Source organism: Pholis gunnellus (genome assembly GCF_910591455.1).
Source record: "Pholis gunnellus genome assembly, chromosome: 10".
In the NCBI taxonomy this organism is placed as follows: Eukaryota; Metazoa; Chordata; class Actinopteri; order Perciformes; family Pholidae; genus Pholis; species Pholis gunnellus.
In genome coordinates this window covers 13,626,538-13,638,989 of record NC_136537.1, presented here as the reverse complement: position 1 = coordinate 13,638,989, position 12,452 = coordinate 13,626,538, and the positions used below count along the sequence as shown (strand labels likewise).

The following is a 12,452-nucleotide window of genomic DNA, read 5'->3' as shown; positions in this document are numbered from 1 at the left end:
ACCCTGTGTTTGTCACAGCTGATGTGTGTATGAGTGTCTTTGTGAGAGACAATATAAGCTTCTTAGACAAAGCAAAGCAGCTACTGTTTTTCTACAGAGACTGGTGTACTGTAGTTGAAATGATACCCTGTAATATACCTTTCGTTTATGCACAGGAACGAATTTTAAGTAATAACACAATGTTGGTCCAAAAAACACACCCATCCCAAACAAACAGGTCGACATGAAAGAAGAACAAAAAAGACACCAAAAGGATGTTGTTCTTTTCATTCAACAGAATCAAAAAATTCAACAAGAAATTGGGTATTTTAAGCCCATATGTTAGATAATATACGAATCATGGACATGGGTTTTCTTGAAACAGGGGAAGGTAAAACAAACAGGGAGGCAAATATCAAGAGCAGCCATGACCACCCTCTCCCCTCCCCTTTCTTTATCATCTGTCACCCCAAGTCTGAGGATGCTTCACCTATTTGCTCCAAACGGGGGTGTCTCCTGTCCTCAAACTATCAACAAATGCACGGAGCCATCACAGCTTAAAGGCTGTATCTGCTGCTGACCCCCTGTGGCTCAGTGGAAAATGGTACAGCCCTGCCAGTGAGTCAGCTTGTTGCTATGGTAACACATCCCACCTCCCTTCCTCGCATCCCACCCTGCTTCCTGTGAGCTGGCCATGGTGGCAAAAAAAAAAGAGCTACAAAAACAACATGGACACAAAAGAAGACAGAGGAAGGAAGATAAATGATGATCACACACATTTGTTGATATATACTTTGATGATAAACAAAGCACATGTTTATGGACTGCTGGTTAATAAAGCATCTCTTGATAAATGGCTGAAAAGTGATAGGTAGGATATATTTGTTCTTGTCATGGACACGGCGACCTACACAAGGATGAAATGACACCGTATGGTGTATAATTTCTTTTTATAGATGGAACAAAATGTCCTACACTGAGCAATCTTCCTCTCCCTTTCTCTCTGGCTCTTTCTCTCTCTGCAGCAGAGTGGTGCAGCTGGAGAGGGGGAGGGGAGGGATGCAGAAAATGAGATCAGGATGAAAAAGGGAGACTGTTGGAAACCAAGAATGACTGCTGAACAGTGGCTAACCAGTTTTAGCTGCAATTTGACACAATGATGACTATAGTGACTGAGTAACTGTCAGTTAGCAAAGCAAATTGTTTTTTTACATTTTTTAAATGTCATTTAAGCTGTAATAGAATAACGAAGTGAACATAATCTATGATACATGTGGAAGTCATATCATGTAACTACAATAACATAATAATTATAATTTTCCACTACATCTTTACTCCCATAGAAGGCAAGACTCTGTCCTTCTTCCGAATCCCATTACTACATTTGTGTGTGTTTGATTAGGAGAATCAAACACACAGATGCAATCATGCACTGCACTGATGTCAAAATTTGACTTTTGAGAATATATGTTAGCAATGCTTGTGTTGGTATGGAGTCTTTCAGTGCTTGACACAACTTTGCCATTAACCCATATTACACAGTTCTAAGTAATCCCTAGTGTAATCCTTCAGAGAGAATCCGCCAGTGCAGAACTCCACACTTCAACCTCTGGGACACAAACGCACATCCAAACGCAGCATCTCCTGTATGTTTTCAAGCACACACGTCAGGTTTACACACCTTCATGCAAGGAAAGGTACACTTAATTAAAGTTTGCATGTACATGATTGTATTGTCATCTGTTTCATTGTAAATAAACCTGGTGCACAAATCACTTTTTCAATCTGATGCACCTGAGGAACAAAGTAAAAGTGATATCTGCACCATAATCATTGTCAACTGTACATTGTTGACCAGGTAATGTATTAACCTGCTACATGCAAAATATGTTCTTCACTAATAATGCCTGTGTCACCTTATTCTGATATACTTATATAGAAAATATACCTTTTACTTCCTAAGTCAGAGTCAAGTAGAATACTGTTGTGTCCTTAGCATTTAAGCAGTGTGGATGCTTGCTGAAGGGGAGCATTAAGCTTTACTTTAGGGGTGCTTTCCAACTGCAGGGCTCAATCCTGTACCAGTTTAAATGTGCCCTTTTGTATAAAGCAGCATAACAACAGTCCCAGAGGGACAGACAGCAACAGTCATCACATGGAGAGAGTATTTTGCACAGGAGCGGAGTACTTTTGTTTTCCTATTGATATCATCAACTGATATTGAGATCAATGTGTTAAAGTGTAGTATGTCTGCTCTGTGGGAATTAAGTCACACCCTAAGATCCCTGTTATCTGGGAAATCTTGTAAACAAAAATACAACAAAGGGTTGTAGTACAAACATTAACCACATCCACAAACTCACATAGTTCACAGTGTGTGGACCAGCCCCAACGGCATACACATGGGCACACAGCTGCTCACCAGACAGCTCGGAAGGCGGGACACTTAAACAAGAGCTTGGGCCTGTGGGAACCAGCAGCTTCTGCACGTGATTATAGTTTTTGTGGTCAGTAACAAGTTGAACAACACAATGAATGATGACAGCTCCACGGTAGGTTTTTTTTAACAGAAAAAGGACAACAACAACACGCTAAAGCGGTACAAGGTACAAAACAGGCTGAACTATTTAGCTGCTTGAAAAGTCGTTTCTGTGAGCTTTGACCCCTATGGAGACACTGGCCAAAAGAATTTATGGTACTCAGTAAAAACCTTCTATTAACAACCCTGAAAAAAAATGAGACATAATGGTTTAGCCGCAGCTGAAACAGGTAACACAGACAGATGTGGGCCGATAATGATGACAGACTGCTTCTAGCAGATTTGGGGGTTAAGACAATTAACCTACGTTTCTGCTTTGTAGTTTGTCAACTTCCACTTCCACTTGCACACAGCCAGAACATCCTGCAGACTTTACGACTGAAACACATACACCACCCAGAGCAACCAGGCCATGCACACTAGTTGATGTGATGCTTCCTCCGATACTGGAGAGAACTGAACATAACTGCAGACAGACTTTCCTCATCCACATCATACAAGCATTTAGTCATCACTCATGCATCAAGCTGGATCTTTAAATGACGCTATATGTGGCCTTTTATCCGATCTTATTTTCACTCAATTTAAAATACAACAGCCTTTATTTTCCTCATCACTGGCATCATTATTACAACAGGGTTATTTGTGCCCAGTCCACCACACACATACTGTTAAAACGCAACACACAGCTTTCATATTCAGCACATCATAAACTAGTCCCTCACTGTGTAACTCTGAGCAGCCTGTATGATGCTGATTAAAATATTTTACAGACTTTGTGGACAGCTAGATTTGAATACATTCTAGGTCAGTTTTCATTTGTCACATCACTTCTAACTTCCCCATGTCATTTGTTATATAACTAATGATATTTAGATCTAGATTCATCTCTCTCTCTCTCTCTCTCTCTCTCTCTCTCTCTCTCTCTCTCTCTCGCCTTTGATTGCTTTATGTTTTGTCAAGAAACATCTCAGGCTGTCTGTGTCCTCTACAGGCAGTCAGTAAATCCAACTTTTTCACACATAAGACTTCCCTGAGCCTTCTACCTCAGCAGACAAAGAGGGCTGCAGATCAAAATGGCTGCTGTGCATCACTAACACGAATGCTGCACAGGGATGGTGAGACTGTGCCGGTTACCACGTGCCTCTACCCCTCCCCCGCTGCCTCTCTCTGCCTCTCCATCACACTGCTTTTCTCCCTTGTTCTCAATCTTCCAAGCACCAGCAGTGACCATTCCCTCTTCCCCAATACCACATTTTAAACTTCTTAATCAATATCATTGTGCCAATATTTTCATTTTGTATCAGTTTTTCATTACCTCGCTTTCTTATAGTTGGCATGCATCTATCCCTGCTCCTTTTCTGTGTGTGTAGTCCTATGCCCATGGCTGTACCATGTTATGAAGGGAACTAGGTCACTGAAAAAGTAGTGCACTGCGTGGCTGTGTGTTTCTATGCAGAAAAAAATCTGTAGCAATGCTTTAGATGGGATGATGGCCAGCATCTCTTTCTTTGATTTCTTGCACAAACAGTAAGCTAGTAGTCAGTCTGTTACAGTTGAAAGGGATCTAAACATAGACACTGAACCTATTTATACATGGTTTTTCAGCACACAATAGCAAGGTTGTTGCATATAATTCCCATGCACTATATGATAAACTAATTGGGCTGGAAAATGCAGCAACAAATGCATCATGGAGGAGATATCATGGAGCAAAAGTAAGAAGTATCTGACACAGTGTACCTTACAAATAAGATATGAAACCACACGTAGACACAGGTAAAGCCTTTGTTTAAAGCATGCTGGAAAATCAACAACTGTGTTGAAGTATATGCAGTAAGGATTTGGAACATTACTGGTTACACTTGAAGAGCAAAACTAGGAGAACATTCAAATTGTGTTGGGGGCAATATTTGGTCAGTAGAAAGGTACTGGGCATGAAAGGGGGCACAATGAAATGTGCAATGTTAAAACTTGCCTAAGAAGTGACAGAAAGTATGATATTTTTTAAATCATCAAAAGTAAACTGTTCCACTATCTTTTATACAATTTGTATTTCTTAAACCCAATAATGTTTAATCCAACCACAACATGAATTGTGAGATAAAAAAAGACTAAATAGTTTGCATTACTTTTGGCAATATATATATATATATATATATATATATATATATATATATATATATATATATATATATATATATATAAAACAGAACCAATTAATACAAAATGAATTAAAAAGAAAGGTTTTAAAGAAATAAGGAATAAGGAAGTGGTTGATCTCACCTCTGTGAGCAAAATCTCTGACTCTGTGTTATGCCTTGGCACTGTCATGGTAGCACTATGGTCAGCACTCAGAGTGCTCTGACTGAAGGGTCTGGAGCACTTGATATCACTCTTCCGGGAGTCAGTCGTTCCGTACACCTCGTAACTGAATGCCTGCTTCAACGTACCGGTACCTCCTACGTCTGCGTAAAGGGGTGGATAATACGGAATAACAGGAAGATTCCCATTGGATTTGTAAAACACGCGCTCGTGTCTCCACCTGTAGATCTTCACTGATATAATAACCACTAAACACGTGATGAAGAGAAACGAAACTACAGCCAAAGCCAACACTAAGTAGAAAGTCAGGTTGTCATTGTACTCCTTGTCTTGTGTAAAGTCAGTGAACTCAGACAGCACTTCCGGGAAGCTGTCCGCCACCGCCACGTTAACAATGACTGTAGCTGAACGAGAGGGCTGCCCGTTGTCCTCCACTATAACAGTCAGTCTTTGTTTCACAGCATCTTTATCAGTGACTTGGCGGATAGTTCTTATTTCTCCATTCTGTAAGCCCACTTCAAACAGCGCCCTGTCTGTGGCTTTCTGCAGTCTATAGGAGAGCCAGGCATTCTGTCCAGAGTCCACATCAACAGCCACCACTTTAGTGACCAGATAGCTCACATCTGCTGAACGAGGCACCATTTCAGCCACCAGAGAGCCACCAGTCTGGACTGGGTACAGAACCTGAGGAGGGTTGTCGTTCTGGTCCTGGATCATTACTTTTACAGTCACATTGCTACTGAGTGGCGGGGAGCCTCCATCCTGCGCTTTGACGCGAATATGGAACTCTTTTCTTTGCTCATAGTCGAAGGAACGCACAGCAAGTATCTCTCCACTCTCTGCATTCACTGAAAAATAAGCAGAGGCTGACAATCCATTCAGTTGGCTATCCTCAAGGAAATAGGAAATGCGTGCATTGTTGCCATAGTCTTTGTCACTTGCTTTGACAGAGAGGAGTGCCATGCCAGGTGAATTATTTTCAGTGATGAAAGCTGTGCTAAATGATTGAGGGAACATTGGGGCGTGGTCGTTTACGTCCGATATTCTTAAATGAATTGTCTTGTTTGTGGAATAAGGCGGGGAACCCTCGTCCATTGCAGTTATAGTTATGTTATATTCCGACACTGTTTCACGATCCAAAACATCGTCAGACATCAGGCTATAGAAATTAGTCGATGACGACTTGATTTTGAAAGGCAAATCTTTGCTAATAAAACACTTAACTTGGCCATTTTTATCTGAGTCCAGGTCTTTGATATTGAGCATCGCTATGACAGTTTCTGGAGCCGAATCCTCTGGTATGGGATTGGAGAGGGAAATTATGCTTATGACAGGGGCATTGTCATTTAGGTCAGTCACCTCAATTAGCACCTTGCTTGTGTCTGTCAACCCTCCTTTGTCTGTAGCTTCGATATCGATTTCATAATGTTTAGCTTTTTCATAATCTAACATACCAACTACGGTCATTTCCCCAGTTTGGGCATCCATATTAAACAGGGATGATGCACTATCGGTATGTTGGGAAAACGAATACACTACCTCTTCGTTTGCTCCTTTATCATTATCAGTTGCACTGACTCTTACAATAACAGTGCCCCGAGAAGCGTTTTCAGGAACGGCTACTCTGTAAACGGACTGACTGAATGCTGGTGCATTGTCGTTGGCATCCAAAACGACCACATTTATTTTGACAGAACCCGATTTCTGAGGATTACCACCGTCAAATGCTGTCAGAGTTAATTTATGTTCTTCTTGTTTTTCTCTGTCAAGTGACGTGTGAAGAACCATTTCAATATATTTTGTGCCATCAGGCCGTGAGACAACATTCAATTTGAAATTATCTGTCGGGTTGAGTTTGTATGTTTGAAGGGTGTTATGTGCTACATCGGGATCTTTAGCACTCTCAAGCGAATAACGAGCCCCCGGTGATGCAGATTCAATAACCTGGAAATTGTATTCTTTCTTGGAGAAAAACGGAGCATTATCATTAATATCTGTAATTTCTACATCAATTCGATGCAACTCCATTGGATTTTCTAGAATGATTTGAAAGTGAAGAGAGCAGGGAGACACTTGCTTGCACAATTCTTCTCTGTCTATTCTTTTAGCCACGACCAAAGTTCCCTTTTCTGCATTAAGACCAATGTACTCACTGCCGTCCTCGGTAAATATCCTAGCCCGCCCAGATTTCATCCGTTGAACATCCAAGCCTAGGTCCTGAATGATATTTCCGACAACCGACCCCGTAGCCATCTCCTCGGGTACAGAATAACGGACCTGCCCGAGAGCCATGTCTGCGACACAAATGCAGAGAAGCAGTGGCCACCATGAAAATGATTTTCTTTCAGTCCCACAAAAAAGAACACCGATCATGACGAGAGCCTTCGTAAAATCCGAGTAGAATTACGAAACCACCGTATCAAAATTCGACCAAATGATCATGAGCGCATTGCTGAGGATCGTCTTTGTCAGTCTATAGTTACGATTATAATAAAGCCCTGAACGCATCAGAGTGACGAGGGAGGACTTCACTCAGGAAAATAGGATCGCTTTCCTCAAACTAACCAACAGCGGCACTTAGGGACTTGAACAGAAACTACAGAAATATTTTTAACAATACGGATTGAGATATTCTTACTTTACAAACATGATAGATACATGAGTAAAAAAAAGAGAGAGAAAAAGATAGAAAGGAAGATATAAGGAAGATAGATAGATAGATATATAGATGTCGTGTCTCTGTCCATGGTACTGAACATTAGGATGGTCGTGGTTTGCTTCTACTATAATTTCTAACCTCTAGAGGAGAGTCTGGTTCATCCAGGATGCTCTTCTCACTCTGTATCCGCTGCATCGTTCCTGTAGAACTGGGGTCCATTATCAGCACGTTCTGACTACCGGCTCTGCCGAATTTACAGTCACTCTTTCTGGAGTCAGTCGTCCTGCACACCTCGTAGTTGTACACGTGTTGGAGAGTCCCTGTCCCCAAAGTGTCTGAGTAACGTGGTGGATAATACGGAATCACAGGGAGATTGGAGTGATACATGACGCGGGACTGTCTCCATCTGTATATCTTCACTGATATAATAACCACTAAACACGTGATGAAGAGGAAGGAAACTACAGCCAAAGCCAACACTAAGTAGAAAGTCAGGTTGTCATTGTACTCCTTGTCTTGTGTAAAGTCAGTGAACTCAGACAGCACTTCAGGGAAGCTGTCCGCCACCGCCACGTTAACAATGACTGTAGCTGAACGAGAGGGCTGCCCGTTGTCCTCCACTATAACAGTCAGTCTTTGTTTCACAGCATCTTTATCAGTGACTTGGCGTATAGTTCTTATTTCTCCATTCTGTAAGCCCACTTCAAACAGCGCCCTGTCTGTGGCTTTCTGCAGTTTATAGGAGAGCCAGGCATTCTGTCCAGAGTCCACATCAACAGCCACCACTTTAGTGACCAGATAGCCCACATCTGCTGAACGAGGCACCATTTCAGCCACCAGAGAGCCACCAGTCTGGACTGGGTAGAGAACCTGAGGAGGGTTGTCGTTCTGGTCCTGGATCATTACTTTCACAGTGACATTGCTACTGAGTGGAGGGGAGCCTCCATCCTGCGCTTTGACGTGGAAGTGGAAATCTTTGATCTGCTCGTAGTCAAAAGAGCGCACTGCATGGATGACTCCACTATCAGCACTAACGGACACATATGAGGAGACTCGCACTCCGTTAACAGAGGAGTCCTCCAGCATGTAAGATACACGGGCGTGCTGGTTCCAGTCAGCGTCTCTGGCGTTCACTGTGAATATAGAGAGACCTGGTGTGTTGTTTTCTACAATGTAGGCCTCATATGAGCTTCTCTCAAAGACAGGCGCGTTATCATTCACATCAGAGATCTTTAAGGTGAGAGTGACGCTGCTGGAGAGGGAGTTCTCTCCCTCATCAGAGCAGGTCACAGTGATATTATACTCAGAGGCGGTCTCTCTGTCTAATTCACTATCTGTAATCAAACTGTAGAAATCATTGGTTGTAGACTTCATCACAAAAGGAATATTATCATTTATACTGCATTGAACCCTACCATTTTCACCGGAGTCTGCGTCCTCAATATTTATCATTGTCACAACAGTACCGGGTTTGGCATCTTCTGATATCACGTTTGATTTTGACAATACATGGATATCGGGTTTATTGTCATTCATGTCAATCACGTCGACCACCACTTTACATGAGTCAACTAGTCCTCCATCATCACTAGCCCGGATGTTTATTTGAAATGTTCGAGCTTTTTCATAGTCAACATTTCCTTTTAGCCGAATTTCACCACTTTCATCATTTACTTCAAATAACCCACGGGCATGATCTAAAATACTCGAAATTGAATACGTTATTCTTCCATTAGATCCATGATCTGCATCTGTTGCAGTAACTGTCACTACAACTGTTCCTAGTGGTGCATTTTCTTTTATAGACGCTTTATAAATAGGTTGCGTAAAAACAGGGGCATTGTCATTCACGTCTAAAACAGTGATTACAATCTGCATTGTTCCTGTCATCTGCGGCTCTCCTCCATCCACCACCGTCAGAATTAAAGAAAGGTCTTCGTTTTTTTCTCTGTCAAGAGGTTTCTCTAAGACCATTTCGACGTTTTTCGTTCCATCTGCTTGATCATGTAATTTAACAACAAAATTGTCTGTCGGTTCAAGTCTATACGTTTGCAACCCATTTGAGCCTACATCAGGATCAACTGCGCGATCTAATATGAATTTAGCCCCACTCACAGCGGATTCACTAATTTTAAATTTGACATCGTTCCTTTCAAATGACGGAGAGTTATCGTTAACATCTGTGATTTCAATGGTTACACTGTAAAATTCCATCGGATTCTCTAATATAATCTTAAAATGCAAAGCGCAAGGCGTCGTTTGTCCACAGAGCATCTCTCTGTCTATCCTATCTTTGATGAGGAGGACTCCTCTTTCGTTATTCAGCTCAATATATTCGTCACTGTCTCGAGTAAAAATGCGAGCTTTACCCGATTTTAGTCGTTTAACATCTAAGCCAAAATCCTTCGCCATGTTGCCTACAAGAGAACCTTTTGGCATTTCCTCGGGGATGGAGTAGCTGACCTGTCCGAGCACCAAGCTGAGGTAAAGGACCAAGAAACACGACAGTACTTGCCCTCTCATTGTTCTGCCCGACGTTATTCCAGTGTAAAACAAGCTATGGCTTTAGGGGATTTGCCCTGCGATCTTTTTCAGTCAACGCCGGTTTTCAAAGCGTATTCCCAATGTGTTAAAAATCCCTGTATCTCCGGTAAAGTCCAGACAGTGTGCTTTGCTTCTGTTTCCTTCTCTCTCTTAAAATAAAGACATTGTGGGAGGTACAATGAGTCTGCGGTAAATATAATACAGACTGGCCAACAGCGGCACTCCGAGTTCATAAAGTAAAATTACATTTGAAAAGTGCAAAACAAACTGATATGCCTGGTAAAGAATTAAAAAAAGCAAAGGAAAAAAATATACGTCTTTTGTGACTCGCCAATATTATTTGGTACTAGTATATCATTGATGGCGCCTAAATGGAGAACATGAGATGTATGGAAAAAAATATTATATGAAAACGTAATACTTATTCTAAGAGACAATGGAAATGTAACTTGAAAAAGAAAAATGGTATCGAATATGTACACATGTTGCTCTCCAAGGTGCTGAAGATCAGAGGAAAGGGGATTTAGAGAGTGACTTAGATAGCAATTTCTAACCTCTAGAGGAGAGTCTGGTTCATCCAGGATGCTCTTCTCACTCTGTATCCGCTGCATCGTTCCTGTAGAACTGGGGTCCATTATCAGCACGTTCTGACTACCGGCTATGCCGAATTTACAGTCACTCTTTCTGGAGTCAGTCGTCCTGCACACCTCGTAGTTGTACACGTGTTGGAGAGTCCCTGTCCCCAAAGTGTCTGAGTAACGTGGTGGATAATACGGAATCACAGGGAGATTGGAGTGATACATGACGCGGGACTGTCTCCATCTGTAGATCTTCACTGATATAATAACCACTAAACACGTGATGAAGAGGAAGGAAACTACAGCCAAAGCCAACACTAAGTAGAAAGTCAGGTTGTCATTGTACTCCTTGTCTTGTGTAAAGTCAGTGAACTCAGACAGCACTTCAGGGAAGCTGTCCGCCACCGCCACGTTAACAATGACTGTAGCTGAACGAGAGGGCTGCCCGTTGTCCTCCACTATAACAGTCAGTCTTTGTTTCACAGCATCTTTATCAGTGACTTGGCGGATAGTTCTTATTTCTCCATTCTGTAAGCCCACTTCAAACAGCGCCCTGTCTGTGGCTTTCTGCAGTTTATAGGAGAGCCAGGCATTCTGTCCAGAGTCCACATCAACAGCCACCACTTTAGTGACCAGATAGCCCACATCTGCTGAACGAGGCACCATTTCAGCCACCAGAGAGCCACCAGTCTGGACTGGGTACAGAACCTGAGGAGGGTTGTCGTTCTGGTCCTGGATCAGTACTTTCACAGTCACATTGCTACTGAGTGGAGGGGAGCCTCCATCCTGCGCTTTGACGCGGAAGTGGAAATCTTTGATCTGCTCGTAGTCAAAAGAGCGCACTGCATGGATGACTCCACTATCAGCACTAACGGATACATATGAGGAGACTGGCACTCCGTTAACAGAGGAGTCCTCCAGCATGTAGGAAACACGGGAGTTCTGGTTCCAGTCATCGTCTCTGGCTTTCACTGTGAATATAGAGAGACCTGGTGTGTTGTTTTCTACAATGAAGGCCTCATATGAGCTCCTCTCAAAGACAGGCGTGTTATCATTCACATCAGAGATCTTTAAGGTGATAGTGACGCTGCCGGAGAGGGAGGGCACTCCCTCATCAGAGCAGGTCACAGTTATATTATACTCAGATGATCTCTCCCTGTCTAATTCACTGTCTGTCACTAAACTATAGAAATGATTTGAAGTCGATTTTAAAACGAAAGGAATATTCTCATTTATAAAACACTGAACGTTACCATTCTCACCCGAGTCTGGGTCTTGGATGTTAATCATTGTAACGACTGTGTTGGGGTTTGCACTCTCTGATATAACAGCTGATTTAGACATGATTTTAATCAGAGGTTCGTTGTCATTGATATCGACGACATCGACAATCACTTTACAAGAATCAGTTAGTCCCCCGTTATCCCTTGCGCGGACATTGATCTGAAAGTTTCGTTTCTTTTCATAATCCAAATGTCCAGTCAACCTAACCTCACCGCTGTCCTCATTTACGTCAAACATGTGTCTGACGTCATCTAAAGTGTTTGTGATTGAATACGATATTTTACCATTTAATTTGTGATCCGCATCTGAAGCACTGACAGTGGTAACGATCGTGCCCTTTGCTGCATTTTCAGCTGCACTACCTTTATATATCGGCTGTGTAAAAACAGGTGCATTGTCATTGACATCTAACACGGTGATGAGGATCTGCATTGTTCCTGACATCTGTGGTTCTCCTCCATCTACAGCCGTCAACGCCAAAGAAATGAACTCATTTTTCTCTCTGTCCAGAGGTTTTTGTAAGATCATCTCAACGTTCTTCGTA

General features: G+C 42.2%; 1 protein-coding gene across 1 annotated transcript; it reads right to left on the bottom strand.

Annotated features, from left to right (window-relative positions):
• Positions 1–7,601: 7,601 nt before the first annotated feature.
• LOC306702521 (protocadherin beta-16-like) lies at positions 7,602–10,025 on the bottom strand (the record flags this gene model as incomplete). Its single annotated transcript, XM_079168158.1, has 1 exon — positions 7,602–10,025. The coding sequence occupies one exon, from the start codon at positions 10,023–10,025 to the stop codon at positions 7,602–7,604; it is 2,424 nt and encodes an 807-aa protein (XP_079024284.1).
• Positions 10,026–12,452: the final 2,427 nt, after the last annotated feature.